At 49.2% G+C, this 16,585-nt stretch overlaps 1 protein-coding gene across 2 annotated transcripts in view; it reads left to right on the forward strand.

Annotated features, from left to right (window-relative positions):
* Positions 1-2,146: 2,146 nt before the first annotated feature.
* Positions 2,147-16,585, forward strand: part of Ca12 (carbonic anhydrase 12) — a 55,021-nt gene continuing 40,582 nt past the window's right edge. Inside the window, exons 1-2 of one of the 2 annotated variants that reach the window (XM_021207466.2) lie at positions 2,147-2,352; positions 5,795-5,815. In XM_021207466.2, the coding sequence (XP_021063125.1) occupies positions 2,268-2,352; positions 5,795-5,815 (106 nt within the window). In that variant the 5' untranslated portion in view covers positions 2,147-2,267. The remainder of the gene's footprint in view (positions 2,353-5,794; positions 5,816-16,585) is intronic. The other variant, XM_029543061.1, reaches the window with a different exon arrangement.

The raw sequence follows: 16,585 nt of genomic DNA on the forward strand, positions 1-16,585 counted from the left end.
CCTCCTCCTCCTTCTCCTCCTCCTCCTCTCCCTTCCCCCCTCCCCCTTCCCCTCCCACCTTCATCATCATCAGTGTGGGGCTAAGAGGCAAGCATGCTTTGGCATACATAGTGAGGTTAGAGAACAACTTGAAAGAGTCAGTTCTCTCCTTCCTTACATCCTAATGTGGGGTCTAAGGATCAACCCAGCTGACTAGGTTCTCCCAGCCAGCAGCCTCACCCTCTGAGACATCCCTTTATTATCTCCTTCCATATTATTCTGCCCCCTTCTTGTTGACACAGGGCTTCACTTGAGCCCAGAGATCCCCTTGCCTCAGCTTCCCATGTGCTGGAACTTCAGGTGTAACCTACCACACCGAGCTTCAGCTTATACTCTTGATTCCCTTTTGTTAACCATTCTTTACCAATTAGCCAGCTATCTGCTAGAGACATGCGATGAATGTCACAAGCTTTCTCTCTGTGGCTCCTAGTTTATGATTTGGTCTTACTGTTTGAATCAACCCACCATATCCTCTTTCTCCCGTCCATCTTTGGGGATCTTTTTAAAGTGAACATTTGAGGAGAAGTTGGAGTGAGCACTCCCGACATACTGAAAAACACCTGTCGTGGGAGGTATGATCCAGTTGGCCTTGAACTAGTCAAGGCTTCACTCTCTGGGCCCAGAATCTGCATCTCAGAACCTGCAGGGGTCTCTCTGGGCCTTCTGCTCCCCAGTCCACCTCAGCCTTTAAGGATACTGCCTAAGCCACTCCAGAGCTCATTCAAGGCCGTTCATCTCGGAGAAAAGGTCACCCTTAAGCTTATTGTGGTCTGGAAATGCTTGTGACAAAATTGTCATTGTAACAACTTCCTTGAAGAGATTTTAAGCCCTTTATTACCCATACAATAGTTGAGCTGTTAGGGACAGAACAGTAACACGCCTTGAAATGCAGGCGGCACCTGCTTCCTGGTGGTTCTCGGCTGTTCAGTCTCTGCAAGTTGTAAGTGAACAAATGGCTTCGTTGTAAGTGAACAAATGGCTTCGTTGGTCACCAGGGCCGACCCGAGTCTACATAGGTTGAGTGCCAGAACAGACAAGGGACGGGGGAGGGCTGGGTTGGTTGCCTTGGCACAGAGAAGAGGGCATGGTGGGCCAGGTTACAAACATGGGGTTATGTACTACTCCATATGTGTAGGCAGCAGGAGACCAGGAGCAGGAAACCGAGACCCACACATGAGGTGGTAGAGAGATATGGAGGAGCCATGGAAGAAGAGACCATCTCAGGTGGGAATAACAACAGAAGATATAGGAGGTAAGGGTGGGGAACAGCAGAGCAGGAGGCCAGGAAGATTCAGCCCCGCATGGGCGGGCTAGACACAATTGTGATCAGAACAACCGGCTCCTGTCTAGAGTGTGAGTGTGCATATTGCAAAGCAGGCGGAGATTGGAGAATAGTGGGCAGGAGTAGCAACAGGTGATAAACCAGCCCTGGAGACAGCCTGGCCACTGATCCACATACCCCTAGCCTGGTCTCTGATGCTCGTAGACACTTGGTAACAAAACAAGTCCTTTTCTTTCACCACTACTTCAGAGAGGGCACCTTCTCCACCTGCTGCCCACTGAGGATGGGCTGATCCTGTGAATCTGCACAAGGAGTGAGCCTTGCCTCCTCTTCCTAGGGGAAATGCTAATCGCCAAGTAAAGCGATTCATTCCTGTGAATCCCTTGATCTTAGTTTCCGATTCGCAGTCTCTTTGTGGTTTCCTTGAGAAGAGCTTAATCTGGATATGCTGTGCAATTCACAGCTACTTGGCTAAGACCAGGCAGAAACATTCAGACCCCGAATAAGGCTTTGGCCCAAACAGCATTCTATGCTGGGGCTTTCAAGTAAGGGTAGTAACAGACCACAGTCATATCTAGGGAAGTGAGTGCTGCATGGGTCCCTGACTTCCCATACCTCCCCGCGAGAACTGGCTCCCCCAGGTAACCTGTGGCTCAGGCTGCAGTGGGCTACTGAGGACCACTTAAGTCAGGACCTCAACTCACCCTAGACCTGGGGCTCCTGCCCTCCGGTAGGCTGGGCGTTCTGCCCCGCCCTCCTGCATGATGACATCATGTTTAGGGTTGAGTCGCGGCATAAAAAAGCAGCCTACAGGCAGCCACGAGTCTACACAACCAACGTGCACGCCTTGGTCCCAGGCTAGTGCAGACTGTGCTGGTGCGCTGCTGCCAGCTCCGAGCGCCCCACAGCTCTGAGCAAGTGGCAGCTTTGAGTCGCCTGGACAAAGATGCCTCACCGCAGCCTGCGCGCGACTGTCGTCCTCCTGTTGGTGATCCTTAAGAAGCAGCCTTCCAGCTCAGCCCCACTCAACGGTAAAGTTTCTGCTTACTTTAAAAAAAAAAAAAAAAAAAAAAAATAAGAGAGTCCTGTGCACTGAGCCTTGCCTGGGCAGAGGATTTCTGCCAGGCTCTTGAAAGATAAAGTAAAATCACTACTGAGCGAGTAGGGAAGTTGCTGTGTGCCTAGCACATTTTCAAGAAAGGATGCTAGCTTTGGGATCCTTTGGGATGCAATGTTTGCTGAGGTTAGTTGGAGGAGGCACGTTGCCTTTTAAGTGGTGCTCGGTGCACAGTTGTAGTTAGACTCATTTGCCTCTTTTCTGAGCACTACTAACTACCTCTGGAGATGGGGCTTGGAAACTTGCGAGCCAGGATCCCGGAACCACGTGCAGAGCACTGCGAAAGGACTGTCTTCCTGTGTGCTGCCATCGGCAAGTAGGGGAGTCTGGCTGATCGTCAGAACCCCCAGAGAGGCAGTTAACCAGTAGGCTTCACACTCTGTGTCAAGGGAATAATGTAGCCCACCTTTAGTCATTGTCTTTCCCCTCTAGGGGGAACTCTGCTACACCGAACCTACATGTACATGTGTGTGCACTTGCCTTATTTCTAATTGTAATAAGGTGCTGAAACCCGAAGGGCAAGGGTGCTGAACAGGGTGTCAGGTTGAGGTGGGAAGAGGAACCTGAACTGTGGGCTCATGTCCAAAGCCTGGATAATTAACTCCTTTGGAATAAGAAAAGGAAAAGCAAGCTTTAGCCTGCCTCTCCCTCAGCTACTGCTATCCTTAGATAGAAGGTGGAGACTGGGTCCTGCTTGTTTGTGTCAATGGGTCCCTGCACTGTGGTGACACTTGTGGGTATACAGTTCTTGGGTTGCAACAGAAGGAACCAAGAATGACCACAATGGCTGAACAATGATTCCCCTGGCCAGGCAGCAGGGAGAGAGCAAAGCTCCTGCCCAGGGGTATCCTCCAAGGTACCTTCCCCCTTGGAGGACCACACTCTGCTGGTGGGCAACAAGCTACTTCCCCTTTACTGAATGAACCCTCATCTACTGGCTGGCAGGGTCTGCCTACTGTCACCTTTCCCATACAGTCAGGAAGAAGCAGAATGTGGGAGAAGTTCCACAAAAGTGGGGATCAGTTCTGAAAACTGCTAACTTTGGTTAGCTGCTAACTCTAAAGGAATCTAAGGAGACTGAAGTTCACCAGAAGTCGTTTTAGCACCAAGCACCTCACACAAAGGAGAGAAGGACTCTACTGATTTTTTGCAAGTTTGGGGCTCTCCATTCTCCTCTTTGTTGCCCCCCACCTCCAGCCCCACATTCTCCTCATTCTCTAAACTGCATTAGAGGGAGCTTGCAGGAAAGCTCCGCTTTCCCCTCACACTGAGCAGTCTTAGCTACCACTAAGTTCTAAGCTTTTACACTGCTATTTATTGGGCAGGTTTCTTGACTGCCTCAGGAGATGAAATCAAACAAAAAATCACTGAGGTGGACAGGAGGCCAGTTTAATACAAGGTTGGGGCTGGAGGGTTAGCTGAGTAAGGGGGTCAAAGTGTGCCCTCCTGATACTTGGGGGTTGAAATCTGTCAAAGCTGACACTAGGGAATGCCTAAGGAGAGCCTTCAGTCCAGGCAGGGGTGGGAGGAGCACAGGGTGAAGCTGAGGGTTGCTGAAGACAGCATGGTGTTCTTGCTGCTTTGGCTGAGGGCTGGTTCAGTGAACTCCGTTGAGCTTGCTCTGCCTGAACTGAAGGTGGAGAGCCAGGCAAGGTCACACTGCCTGGATGCAGTGTCATCAGCTCCTGGAAGCTGCTAGCACCCAAGGCAGGGAGCAGGCAGAGCAGGACCCCTGGCCTGACTTTGCCAAATGCCCTTTCCTCAGGGCATCTTCCTGCCCAGTGCCAACCGGGTTTGCAGGTTCCAACAGGCACTGCTGAGCTGCCCAAATTCAACATTTTTTTTTTTTTTTGGAAAGGTAATGGTTCTATTCTAGGAAGAGCTCGACCCCTACCTCCTTAGGAAGCTCCTGAAATTCATGGGAATATGGTACATGAGTGATAGCCATGCTGAGGCTCGTAGTAGGCACATGGTCTATCTATGACAGGTCACTTTACATCACTTGTGAAAACTACACCCTTCTCTTCCAAGGTAGGATGTTGGTAAATAGTGCTTAAGTCTACAAAACCCATATGGGGGCAATATAAATATATTTTCAAAAGGTATAGAGAAAATACTCAAAGAGTCATTTAAAAGAATCCAAAACCATCCTGGAAAGTAAGTGAATGGTAAGTGACTGGGGTGGGGGTGACACTACGAAGCTTCGCAGAACCATCTGCCTCTAAACTGTGTCCAGATGTCTCATTTGATCAAAACTATCAATTTGAAAATTAAAAACAAAATTAACACAGATGCAAAGAAATGGAAGAAGGCAGTAATAGCAACAATGGAGGAGAAAAAGAGGTTATACCAACACCAGAAAGAAGGAAGTGAAGATCAACCTCTTTTCAGTTTGTAGAAACCACCGTTGGCTTGAGTAGGACATTCCTGCTCATGGTGAGTGGCCAGACCCTCGACACTACAGTTTATTGAGAAACAGAAGGGAGCCAGGTCTTCCAGCTATTCCTCCCAGCCAGAGACCTTTGGAGACGACAAAGGGTGCTCAGGAGTCCCCCGGTATACAGGGAGACTCACCTCAGCTTGGGGGCTCAGTGTTCTTCCTGAGGGAGGATGAAGGCGGGCAGCCTGGAGAGCAGAGTCCTGCAACAACTGCTTAAAAATATCGCTTGATGTGGGAGCGGGGGACCTGTGTGCTGTGACGGGTGTGGAGTGGGAGGTGGTGGGTGGCTTGGGTTATATTCCTGGCAGGATGTCTCCTCCACATTCCTGCCAGGGCTGGCATTGAAACTCAGATGAGAATGGCAGCTCCCTTGGAGGAAAACATCTTCCATGTCTGCTCTTTGGGTACTGAAATGTGAAAAGTTCTCCAGGATACAGTGTTGAATGAAAAAAAGCAAGATGCTAAATAGTGTTTCCAGCAGGGGAGAAGATAGAATGCATGAGTATCTGGTCCACTGTGAGGGGCCCACTATCACTCATATACAAGGTGTCTACTGGAAGAGGGAAGAGAGGGGGGGCACTCCCACTGAACCAACACATTGATTACTTTGGAGTTTTAACTCACTTGGAATTCCCTGTCCAGTTAATAATGTTTGGCTTTTCTAACCTGTCTGGGGATAGCATCTATTCCAGAAGCCCCTGTAAGCCCACAACCACCCCTGTAAACTCCCCCTCCTGAGCTCTGTGTGGAGCACAGCTCAGAGGAGACATGATTCTGACTCTAAGTCAGAAGTTCTTATTTGGGGGCGCTGACTTCCTTTCAGCCTCACCAATTTGAAAACTAGATGTGGAGTTTCTTCTTCACTTCCTTCAGCTCCATTGTGTTGCACTTATCTGTTTCCCTCTGTTCTTTACAGGATCCAAGTGGACCTATGTTGGTAAGTAGAGATTCTAAATATTTATATATATGTGCCTGCATGTGTGCGTTTGTGTATAGCACAATGGAGGATGTGTACATGGATGCTGTGCCATCTGGGCCCCCGTGGGCTTCATTTCCTCACCTGCAACCTGAGGATGGAGTTGTGTAGATCAGTGTTCCTCAGACTGTGTCTTGGCATCAGCTACATTAGAATCTTCTAGAATGCTTTCTGAAAATGCAGGTTTCTGGGTTCAGCCTGAATGTAAGGAGAGATCTGAGAAACCTGTATTTTAAAAAACATTCCCCAAGGTGTAGATTTATTTATGTACTTTTGCTGTGCTGAGGATCTAACACAAGGTCTCTCTCTCTCTCTCTCTCTCTCTCTCTCTCTCTCTCTCTCTCTCTCTCTCTGGAGATGAATGTCTTAATAAGAAAACTAGAAGCTTGACGGAGGTTATTTGGGGTGTGGTGGTGGCTGGGAAAAGCTGGGCTGTTGTTGGAAGAGGCATCCATAGAGCATGGCTCCTTGTGGGAGTTACATTCTGAATTTTAACCCAAGTAGAAAACCTGCACTAGGCACTTGAACTGTGAGACTCAGGATTAAGACCAAATTCCAGTAAGGATTTCTCCAGACCTCCAGCTGCAGGGACCCTGGCAGGAGGGAGCCCTTCCTCCTTACAGGACGGGTATGCTTCGACAAAGAAGAAAGGGCTCCTTTCTGAAAGTTTGGCTCAGGCCCTAGAACTTAAGCTGTCAGTGATTCTGAAATTAACTTTTTGTGGCCATGTTGTAAGCAAGTGGATGCAGAGATGATGGCCAGTCTTCAGTGAGGCTTGTCCTATGTGAAATATGGTTCAGGACTTCTGGGGGGACTGGGTCAAGAACATGTTAGCGTTTGGCCAGCTTGTAAGACAGTTGGCAGGGCTACACTGTTGCAGTAAATTGGCAACCTCACCTCTGGCTGGAGTGGGAACAGGAAGACAGGCACCTGGCCTTCGGGCCAGTGTAGGAAAGTTAGTGATATTTTGATATGGATGGAGTTCACTGCACAAGATGCAGCATAGAAGTGACCTCAATGGACCTGGCGAGTGAGGAAAGCAGAGGTGTTCTGCCAGTGTTCTGCCAGGAGACTCAGTGGTTATGGTGGTGACAGTCAGGAAAGTTGATTATGAGTAGACACGTACTGTAGGGAAGTCTGACCTTGGAACGTTTGGGTAGCCAGGAAGCACAGGAAAGTCACTGAACCAAAAGCCACCTTCTCCCAGGCCAGGCCTCCAGGCACTCGGCACCCCGCCCCCCAGCACTGCATAGCTCCACCATTACTAACGTCCTTTATGTACTTATTACATGCAAGGAACGTTACTAGGTGGGTGGGTAATTAGAAGGGTATGCTGAGCTCTGTAGCTGGGAATTACTAAAGTTCATAATTCAAAGCAGAACATAATAGGTAGAAGCAGCAGATTGCCAATGAATGGCCCAGGGCTCTGATCGTCAGGGGAGAGATCTTGAGCCGGAAGGCGAAGAGGCTTCCCGAAGGAACCACATTTCTACATTGGCCTTAAAAGAACGGGAGGACTGGCAGGGTGGGAGACGTGCTGTTGGCCCAGGTGCCAAGGGCACCACACAGGCAGAGATGGGAAGGCAGAAGAGGAAGAAGGCTTTACAGAAGAGTCATGGGTTTGGAGGCCAGAGAGAACGCATCAAGCAGAGGAGGCCAGGAAGTTCTGCGTGAGGTGGGCAGGGGAGGGAGCATAGCTGGGTTTTAGGAAGAGGACCCTTGGGCTGATAGAAAGGAGATTGGAAAGTGCTGAGCCTTTGTGAGAACTCTGTTCCTTGTCTTCACACTTACAAAAGGGCAGGGTGAGAGTCCGTTCAAAGGAAGAGTCCCTTGGACAGGTTCTGTGTGTGCCCGCACGTATGCCTGCGTGTGTGCGTTTGTGTATAGCACAATAGAGGATGCGTACACAGATTCTGTGCCATTTGGTCCCCTGTGGACTTCATTTCCCCATCTGCAACCTGAGGATGGAGTTGTGTAGATCAGTGTTCCTCAGACTGTGCCTTGGCATCAGCTACATTAGAATCTTATAGAATGCTTTCTGAAAATGCAGGCTTCCTGGGTTCAGCCTGAATGTAAGGAGAGACCTGAGAAACCTGTATTTTTAAAAAACACTCCCCAAGGTGTAGATTTATTTATTTATGAACTTTTGCTGTGCTGAGAATTTACCACAAAGCCTCCAGAGCAGAGGTTCTCAACCTGTGGGTTATGACCCCTTGGGGGTTCAAACAACCCTTTCACAGGGCTTGCATATCAGATAGTGTGGATATAAAATATTTACATTAGATTCATAACTAGCAAAATTACACTTATGAAGTAGCAACGAAAATAATTTTATGGTTAGAGGGAGTTACCTCAACATGTATTGTTGTCACTGTAACTGTATTAACGGGTCACAGCATCAGGAAGGCTGAGAGCCACTGGGCTAGAATCTAGATGAGCACCACCCACTGAGCCACACTCCAAGCCTCCAGTCTCGTGCTCACCCTGAAAGGACCATATGCAGACCCTTCCCAAGATCCTCTAGCCAGAGAGGTAGCGCTAACTTGCCCCCACCGCTTCTGTTGGCATCTCACATATCAGTCAAGTCTCTACAGGACTCTCTGGATCTCTGCTCCGGCCCTCAAGCCTTTGGGCAGAATGAGGAGGGAACAGGGGGCAGCCACATCAGCTGTAGCTGTCGAGAGCATTGTTTCAGGACGGGCTTCTTTCAGTAGCTATGAGGCCTGGCCCAGGGCTGTACTTCCTAACCACTAGCCCTGGGCAGACCCCTGCCATCTGCTCTGTGCAGTTAGAATGTCTCTGGGATGAGGAACCTGATAATACACGTCGAAAACCTAGATTAGGTTTTTGCTTTTGGTGTTTTGAGACAGGGTCGCTTCTTAGCCCAGGCTGGTCCCCAAAACTCACTCTGTAGCTGAGGATGACTTTGAATTCTGATTCTCCTGCTTCTACCCCCTGAAAGGTGGGATTACGGGCTTGTGCTACCGTGTCCAATTTATGGGTCATTGGGATTAAACCTGGAGTTTTGTGTTTGTACTCTACCCCTGGGCTACAAACCCGCCCACAGCTGGTTTCAATGAGGGGTGCACAGTCATCCCTCAGTGGGGATATGAGCTGGGGGACAGAATGAGGACAGCTTAGGAGGCAACAGGTTCAGGCCGGCAGCTGGCAGTTGGCACCTGTACCAGAGTCACACAGGTAGACAGCAGACTCAGCACTGGTGTTGGAAGGAAGTGGTTTCTTAGCAGTAAGGGCTAAACAGAACGTGACAAGCCCAACCAGTGCCATGTGCTAGTTCTCCAGGGTCCAGAACCCAGCACCCAGCTGCACTGAATCACCTTGCCCCAAGCTTCCTGCTCCCTGCTGCACATGGTGGAACCTCTAGAAGTATATGGGATTTTTTAAAAACTGCTGTCCCTGGCTCTGAGCCACCGTGATGACCTCATGGTGGATCTCCAGACACAGGATCGTCTTCCAGCCAAGATGGCCCAGGTTCTGCCCCTCCTCTGTTCCTGGGCTGGCTTTTAGAATTTTCAAGGCTTGATCATGAGAGAGGAAAGGTGATGGAGCCGGTCCCCTGCCCACCTCCACTTTAAGCCAGTGCCCAGTCAGTCCTGTAGAGCTGAGTACTTTACCTGCTCAACTGCTGAGTGACGACCTGCAAAGTCATGCTGTCATGTGAGCAGAGGACAAACTCCAGCCTGATAAAGCAAATCTGGGGTTGCAAATTAAGAGAGTGGGTGTCCTGTGGGTGGCGAGGAGGAGGTGACTGGAAAGTGGCATCAGAGGTGGCTGGGTATACTCAGTTCCTTGGCATGGGTACCGTGTTCAGTTTATGAAAATCTACCAAGTTGTTGGCGTATGGTACACACATTTGCTTGTATATACATTAGATTCAATACAAAAAGTGAAAATTTACAGCTAGCTAGTAAAGACATTTTTCTCTGTAGGCAGGTTTTACTAATCTTATGTTAAAACAACAACAACAACAACAAAAATGCCATTGTGGGTCAGAGAGATGGCTCGGGGGCAAAGATGCCTATGGCCAAGTCTGACACTCTAAGTTTGCACAGGTAGGACCCACATGGTGGAACGAGAGAACTGACTCCTGAAAGTTGTCCTCTGACCTCGACGTATGCAGTATGGTATGTGTATGAGCATGCACATAGACACACACACACACACACACACACACACACACACACACACACATCATCCAGTGTGTTTGAAACAGTGGAGTAACCAAACGGGAATGTCAGTATTGGAAATAATGAACCAAGAGCAGAGAGTGGTCATGATCTCCAGTGGTACCAGATGCTGGGTTTGGTTGTCCGCAGATCTGAGCCAGCTTAGAAGGAGACTCAGGCAACTAAGATGAACCTTCATCACAACATTGGGAAGTATGGGTACCAAAGCCTCCCCTGGAGAGTCCCACCTCTTTCCAAGTCATCACCCACCCCTAGAGCATCTGTAAGGCCAGCCTCTCTATCTTGACATGTGCATTTGGGATCACTGGGGTCCTGGCTATGTTGGGGGGCGATGGTTGGCTGCAGTAGAACACAGTTCTTTCTGCCCAGCTCGGTGTTAGCTTGGACAGCTTTGGCTTGGGGAGGATTTGGTGTGTCCCGGGCCCTGCCATGCATTCCCAGAACTGTTATTCTTTCTCTATGCCTACCCCATGCCTCCCACACAATGGATTCTCCATCCTAAACAGTTATCTTTGGAGGGCTGGGGAGGTAGCTCATTCAGTAAAGTGCTTCCCACATAAGCATGAAAACCTGAGTTCCATGTCCAGCAACCACAGAAGAGCTGCGAGTAGTGACACATTTGTAACCCAAGTGCTGAGGACACAGAGACAGGCAGATCCCGGAGGCTTCCTGGCCAGCTAGCCTAGCCTAACTGGCTAGCCCCAGGTCCCAGGGAGACACCTTGTCTCAAAAAACAATCTGGACAGAGTCTAAAGAGGGACCATTTAGACTAACGCTGTCTTCTACATCCATGTGGACACACATGCACATGCTCACCCTGCACACAGGTGAACGGGAGGAAATCGCATGGGATCCTCCATAGTCGCAGACATCACATTCACATCCCTCACGTCTTTCCAGTCCTGCCCCCACCTGCCCTCTGCCTGCCTCTGCTGGAATACAAAGCTGCTGCTAACACATGTGCCCTGGGGCCCTGCACACTCCTTAAGCCCTTCTTAGACTTTAAGACCCAGAAACGGAACACAGGAAAGGAGCCTGGAAAGCAAATGTTACTTTCTACCCTAAAGCAGAGATGGAGACCCGTGTGGCCCCACCCCCAAAATGCAGTAATAAAAGCAGGCCTGTTGAAGGCCAGGGGAAGGGCTGAAAAAGGCAGCTGGGGGCACACGCAATTACAAGGCAGATTTAATTAAGGGGGTGCATGTCTTTCTCCAGTGTCCCACAGCTGCCATCCTGAGCATGAATAAGAGGCCCAAAGTACTCTTCGGAGAGCTGGAAAAGGCCAGGCATGTTTTTCCTATTAGAGAACTGAACCTTGTCCCTGTGTCGGGGGATTTTCCTGAGGCCAGCAATCTGACCCACTCTCATTTATTAAATCTGGGCTCCAGTCCCAGTTACTGCTAATTAAAGCTGTGACACGCAGGGTCTGTTGGGATGTGGCATGGTCTGCCCACTTGCCGTGGTCCTCATCTTTCCTGGGTTACAGAATTGGGGTTTAACTGTGCCCTGGAGGTTTGAAGCTTTCCAGATCCCTGGGTCTTCGTGACTACCACTGGCCTTTCCAGCCAAGCAAGAGGACAGAGGTGGCAGTATTCATTCCTACCATTGGGTGTGATGACTGTGGGTGGGTAGTGGGCAGAAAACTGGGATGTAGAAACATGAAGAGTCCAGAAGCCGACAGACGTTGGGCATAGCCACTAGGCCACTTTCTGGATGGCTGGTGTTAGGAAGTGACTTGGCTGCTCTGACCATTGCTGTAACACTGGGAATTACAACATCTAGCTTGGTGGTCTCAAAGCATGGTCCTTGGGCCAACACCAACATCAGCATCAGTGAGACTGTGAGATATGCGGATTCTTGGCCCTGCCCCAGGTCTATCCACCAATCAGGAAATCTAGGTAGCCATCATTTTAGCAAGCCCTTTGTAGGAGTCTAGTGTCTACTCAAATTTGCGAACTACCCCTGGCTTCATAGGGCTGTGGTGAGGATCAAAGAAGACAGTTCATGGAAAGAGGCTGGCTCAAAGCTAAAAGCCACGCCCTTGTCTTTGCCAATACCTGATAACACTTGAGCAGCCAATGCATCCATGTGGTCTCTCTCTCAGAATTGGTTTTATGGCCATTAGATATCCTCTTATATTTCTTTTTGAGAAGGGAAGAATTAGACAAAACACACAAGAGCCTCCCCTCCCCCAGCCCAGTGGTGCTTTTTCTGGCTTTGTCCTTCAGACCAGTGGGAAGGGGAAGGTGGGTCTAATTTCCTGGTGCTCTCTTGGCACTTAGGCACCATGTATCTGTCTGCACAGCCAAGGTCACTTCAGCCAAGCACCAGTTTCCCAGGAAGCAGGCCTATCATGGATGCCTGAGCCTAAGAAGGAAAATGAACTTGGCATAGGCTGTTGGGACTCTGGGCTATATATGTCTAGATCCATGCAGGACTTTCATGGCTAGAGAAGAGCCTATGTATGGTTCTCTTTGCACTTGACCAAAAGAGACCTCTAAATTGGCATAAGAGCTAAATTCAAAGCTGGTGTGTGTGTGTGTGTGTGTGTGTATGTGTGTGTGTGTGTGTGTGTGTGTGTGTGTGCTCCAGGAAGGCACTAGTAGATCTGGCTTGTATGATGTGTCACTGTGACAAAATGCCTAAGGAAAAAAAATTTTAAAGAAAGGGTCTCACCGTGTACCTCTGGTTGGCACTTAGATCAGGCTAGCCTTGGGTTCATAGGGATGCCCTTGTCTCTGCCTCTCAAGCGTTAAGATTAAGGGCACATCATACCAAACCTGGCAAAGATAAGGTTGTTTTTTGTTTTTTTTTTTCCCTCATGGTTACACAGCTTTCGCCAGCTGTCTGCATTGCTCTGGGCCTGAGTGAGGCAGGGCATCATGGTAACATGGTAGAGGGGGTGGACTGGGGTGGGGCTACTCACCTCATTGCATCCAGGAAGCAGAGAGGCAGGAACATCCATGTAGCTCCTTCACAGACCCCTCCCTAGTAGCCTTCTTCCACCAGCCATTCCCACCTCCTGATAGCCCATGAAGCTATGAACACCCTCACGGATTCCTGTATTTATGAAGTTATTGTCCCCGTGAGCCAATCACTTCTCCATAGCCACACATAGCCACTGGAGACTCGACCTTCAGTACATGAGTCTTTGGGAGACATGTCAAGTCCAGAACACAAGAGCAGTGAAGAAAATGGTTCGCAGAACGCTTTAGGGAAACACCCACAGGCTCTGAAGGAGACAGGCCCACTTTCCTGATCGTTTACTAACCTGCCTCTGCCAGGCAGCCCTGCAGTGAAGCAGCCATGCAGCCCTAGCCAGATTATCCAGGGCAGCATTGTGGGATGTAGACAGAGTTGGTGTACGTGCCATGGTCAAAGACTCAATTTTATTTGGTTCCCGATGATCTACTTTCCTCACAACTTAGCATTTCTGAAGCCAAGCTAGATCTCATTGAGACAAGAGTCTCACTATGCGTCCCAGGCTATCTGGAAGCGTGTGGGTCTTCTGCCTCAGCCTGCTGAGTGCTGGGCTGTGAGGCCTGTACAACCCACTGAGCCTTTGGCAATAGATCCAGTTATCAGTGGCATCTCAAACCGTGAAAGTATGGTAGCTGCCTCATGAATCTTCACTGAGAAACCATGCTCTAGATGCCAGGAATGTGGAGAAAGGGGCAGAAATGGGTAGTTTCAATAAGTAGTGAAAACAAGTTTGGGGGGGGGCGCCAAAGGATTGGAAAGGCAATGAAAGGCTGTGCACGCTCCGCTCCAGCATCTAGGAAGGACAGGGACTCATCTGGGTTTGAATACAGCTCTACCCAGCTTTCTATCAGTTCATAGCTCACACGCTTGCTCAGGCGTGCTGGGTAAGCAAGAAGTTTTAGCAATATAATTGATGTGTCCTTTTAGTTTACAGAAGTATCCCTTTACAGAGGAAGCCTTCCGAGTCCCTGCCACTTGATTTGTGCCAACCAGGAAGGAACAAATCTTGGCTGCCACCTCCTTGTGTCTATAAAGGTTGATTCAGGACTGGCATAACTCTAAGTCAGATGGTTCTGTTTAGCTCACCTTACCTGTTACAATGCCTTTGCAATTCTTAACGAGTGTCTGCTGGGGGACTACCTCTGGGTAGAGTGGGGAAGACCCGTGCAGTTCTCAAAGGGACCCATGCAGATTCCATGCAAGACAGGCTGGCAGAGGTGCCTCAGTCACAATGAGAATGGGCTTTGCTTATTGTACCCAAGAGTGACATTAGCCAATGATTCCCAGTGCTCTTCTGGAGTAGCCCCTCCATGGGAACTGCAAGAGAAATGGAGAAAGAAAACAAGGTGATACTTTAAGCTTGTGTGACAAAGATGTTTTGTAGCAGGTCTGAAGCAGTTATGCAAGTGATTGTTTCCCTTTTTGACTTTGATTACCAGGAAGGCCAGTCGCTCCAACTTGAATAAGTGCTTATTTATTTATTTATAGGTAGGGACTAACATATCCTAGGCTGGCCTCAAACTCACTTTATACCTGAGAATGACCTTGAACTTCTGATCTTCTTGTCTCCACATTCCAATTGCTTGGATCCCAGGTGTGTGCGACCACGCCTAGTTTCATGCAGTGCTGGGGGTTGAACCTAGGACTTTGTTCATGCTGGGTGAGCAACTGAGCAATTGAGCTATGCCCCTAGCTAAGTTTTGTTTGATTTTAAGAAATTACTACATTAATGAGCTGGCCACCACGTAATAATCGGAGACCAGAGACTTTAGTACACTGAGGGGGTAAGTTTACAGCATACTGCAAATATTTACTGAGTGAATAGTCAGTGCCAAACATCAGGCTGAGGAAACAGACAGGAATTAGAGCTGAGCTCCGTTACAGGACTGGCAGTCTGAAGACTCCGCAAGTAACTGGGTCTTAAAGCACAGAGCAGAGAGCTCCCACTCAGAGTCCTGAGGGAAGGATTATGATGGTGGTTCATAAGTTTCCTGAAGCTGCAGCCCTTTAATATAGTTCTTCCTGTTACAGTGACCTCCCAACCATAAAATGATTTGCTACTTTATAACTGTAGTTTTTCTACTGTTACAAACCATGATGTAGACATGTGATACGCAGAGTATCTGATATGTGACCCCTGTGAAGGGTCATTTGACACCCCCCCCAGGGGTCACGACCCACAAGTTGAAAACCACTGGATTAGGGACAGCTCACTGCAGCAGCATGAGCTGAGACCTGAAGGTCATATAAGAGCCAGGGAAGGGCACCGGGGACAGAAAGACAACCTGCACAATGGTCAGTGAGGAGGCTGGTATGTTATGAAGATGACCTAGAACCTCAGTGAAGAAAGAAAGAACTTGGAGAGAAAGGCCTTCAGCCTGCTAGGGAGGCAGCAGGAAGCTGCTACTAGAATGTTCTAAGTAGAAGACTCATGTGAGGGGGAAGCTTTGAGCAGGATCATCTTGACCGTGGGATGAAGAGTGGATTGGGTGGGAAACACTGGGGAGGGAGAGTGGAGGATGTGAGGAAAGGGGAGTGGGTTCCAGATCAAGGGACCGGCGACACAGACATGGGCCTGCTGGAACAGTTTAGAGCTATAACAACAGCTCACAATGTGGTCTTCCTGTGGTGACAGTCTGCTCAGCTCAGCTTCACTGCATACTCATGCAGGCTGACGGTCACTATTGCCTGGAAGGGCCCTAACGTAGCATGGGGAAGAGGAGATGCAGATGGAGCCATCCAGGCCTCATCCCCATTTACAAACAAGACCAAGGAAACAGTTGGTAAGAGGCTGCACAGAGCAAAAGGGCCGTGCACAGCTAGACCTGGGTCTCCTGACTCTCACCTGAATCACTTCCCCAGGCGTTTGGCAATGCTTGCTTTATACCAGACTGTGCTCCTACATGACACATCATGCCATAGAGGAAACTCGGGGACTGAAAGAAAAAAAATCAAGTACACAGTGTAGACGTGTCAGAGACACATCACGCCAAATTAACTCGCTTTTCTTCCCCTCCGTGGGATAAAAGGCTTGGTGGTTAAGGAAAACACAAGAGACTAATGCCTGTTGATATAAACAAACATTAGATAGAGCTCATTGCAGCATTTTCGTGGGAAACACAGGTCAGACTGCTGTGATTGCTTAGAGGAGAGATTGGTGGCCTCTAAGTCACCACTGTCACTCTCAGTATCTGCGGAAAAGATAAGAGATGCAGCTTTCCCTAGGAGCCATCCCAAGCCAGTGCCCTTTCCGGAGGCCTTAAGACCGCCACGGATAGTGGTAAAAGTACTACCATGGCCAGGTTGAGAGCAGAGTGACAGATGTGCTTGAGTGAAGGGGCCGACCAGCGATGGCTCTGGCCTGCAGGCCTCAAAGGGATGGAGGAGCGGGTCCCGCAGGATGTGAGAAGAACAGCATGCAGAAATGGTGGGAAGAAAGACGCAGCACGTCCACCCTTGGTCACACATGACCTCTGCTCCTAGCTATGCCCCTCCCCTGACACCTTCATCAACTTAGAGGGTCCTCCCAGTTTGTTACTGA

The sequence above is a fragment of the Mus pahari genome, chromosome 10 (genome assembly GCF_900095145.1).
Source record: "Mus pahari chromosome 10, PAHARI_EIJ_v1.1, whole genome shotgun sequence".
NCBI classification, from domain to species: domain Eukaryota; kingdom Metazoa; phylum Chordata; class Mammalia; order Rodentia; family Muridae; genus Mus; species Mus pahari.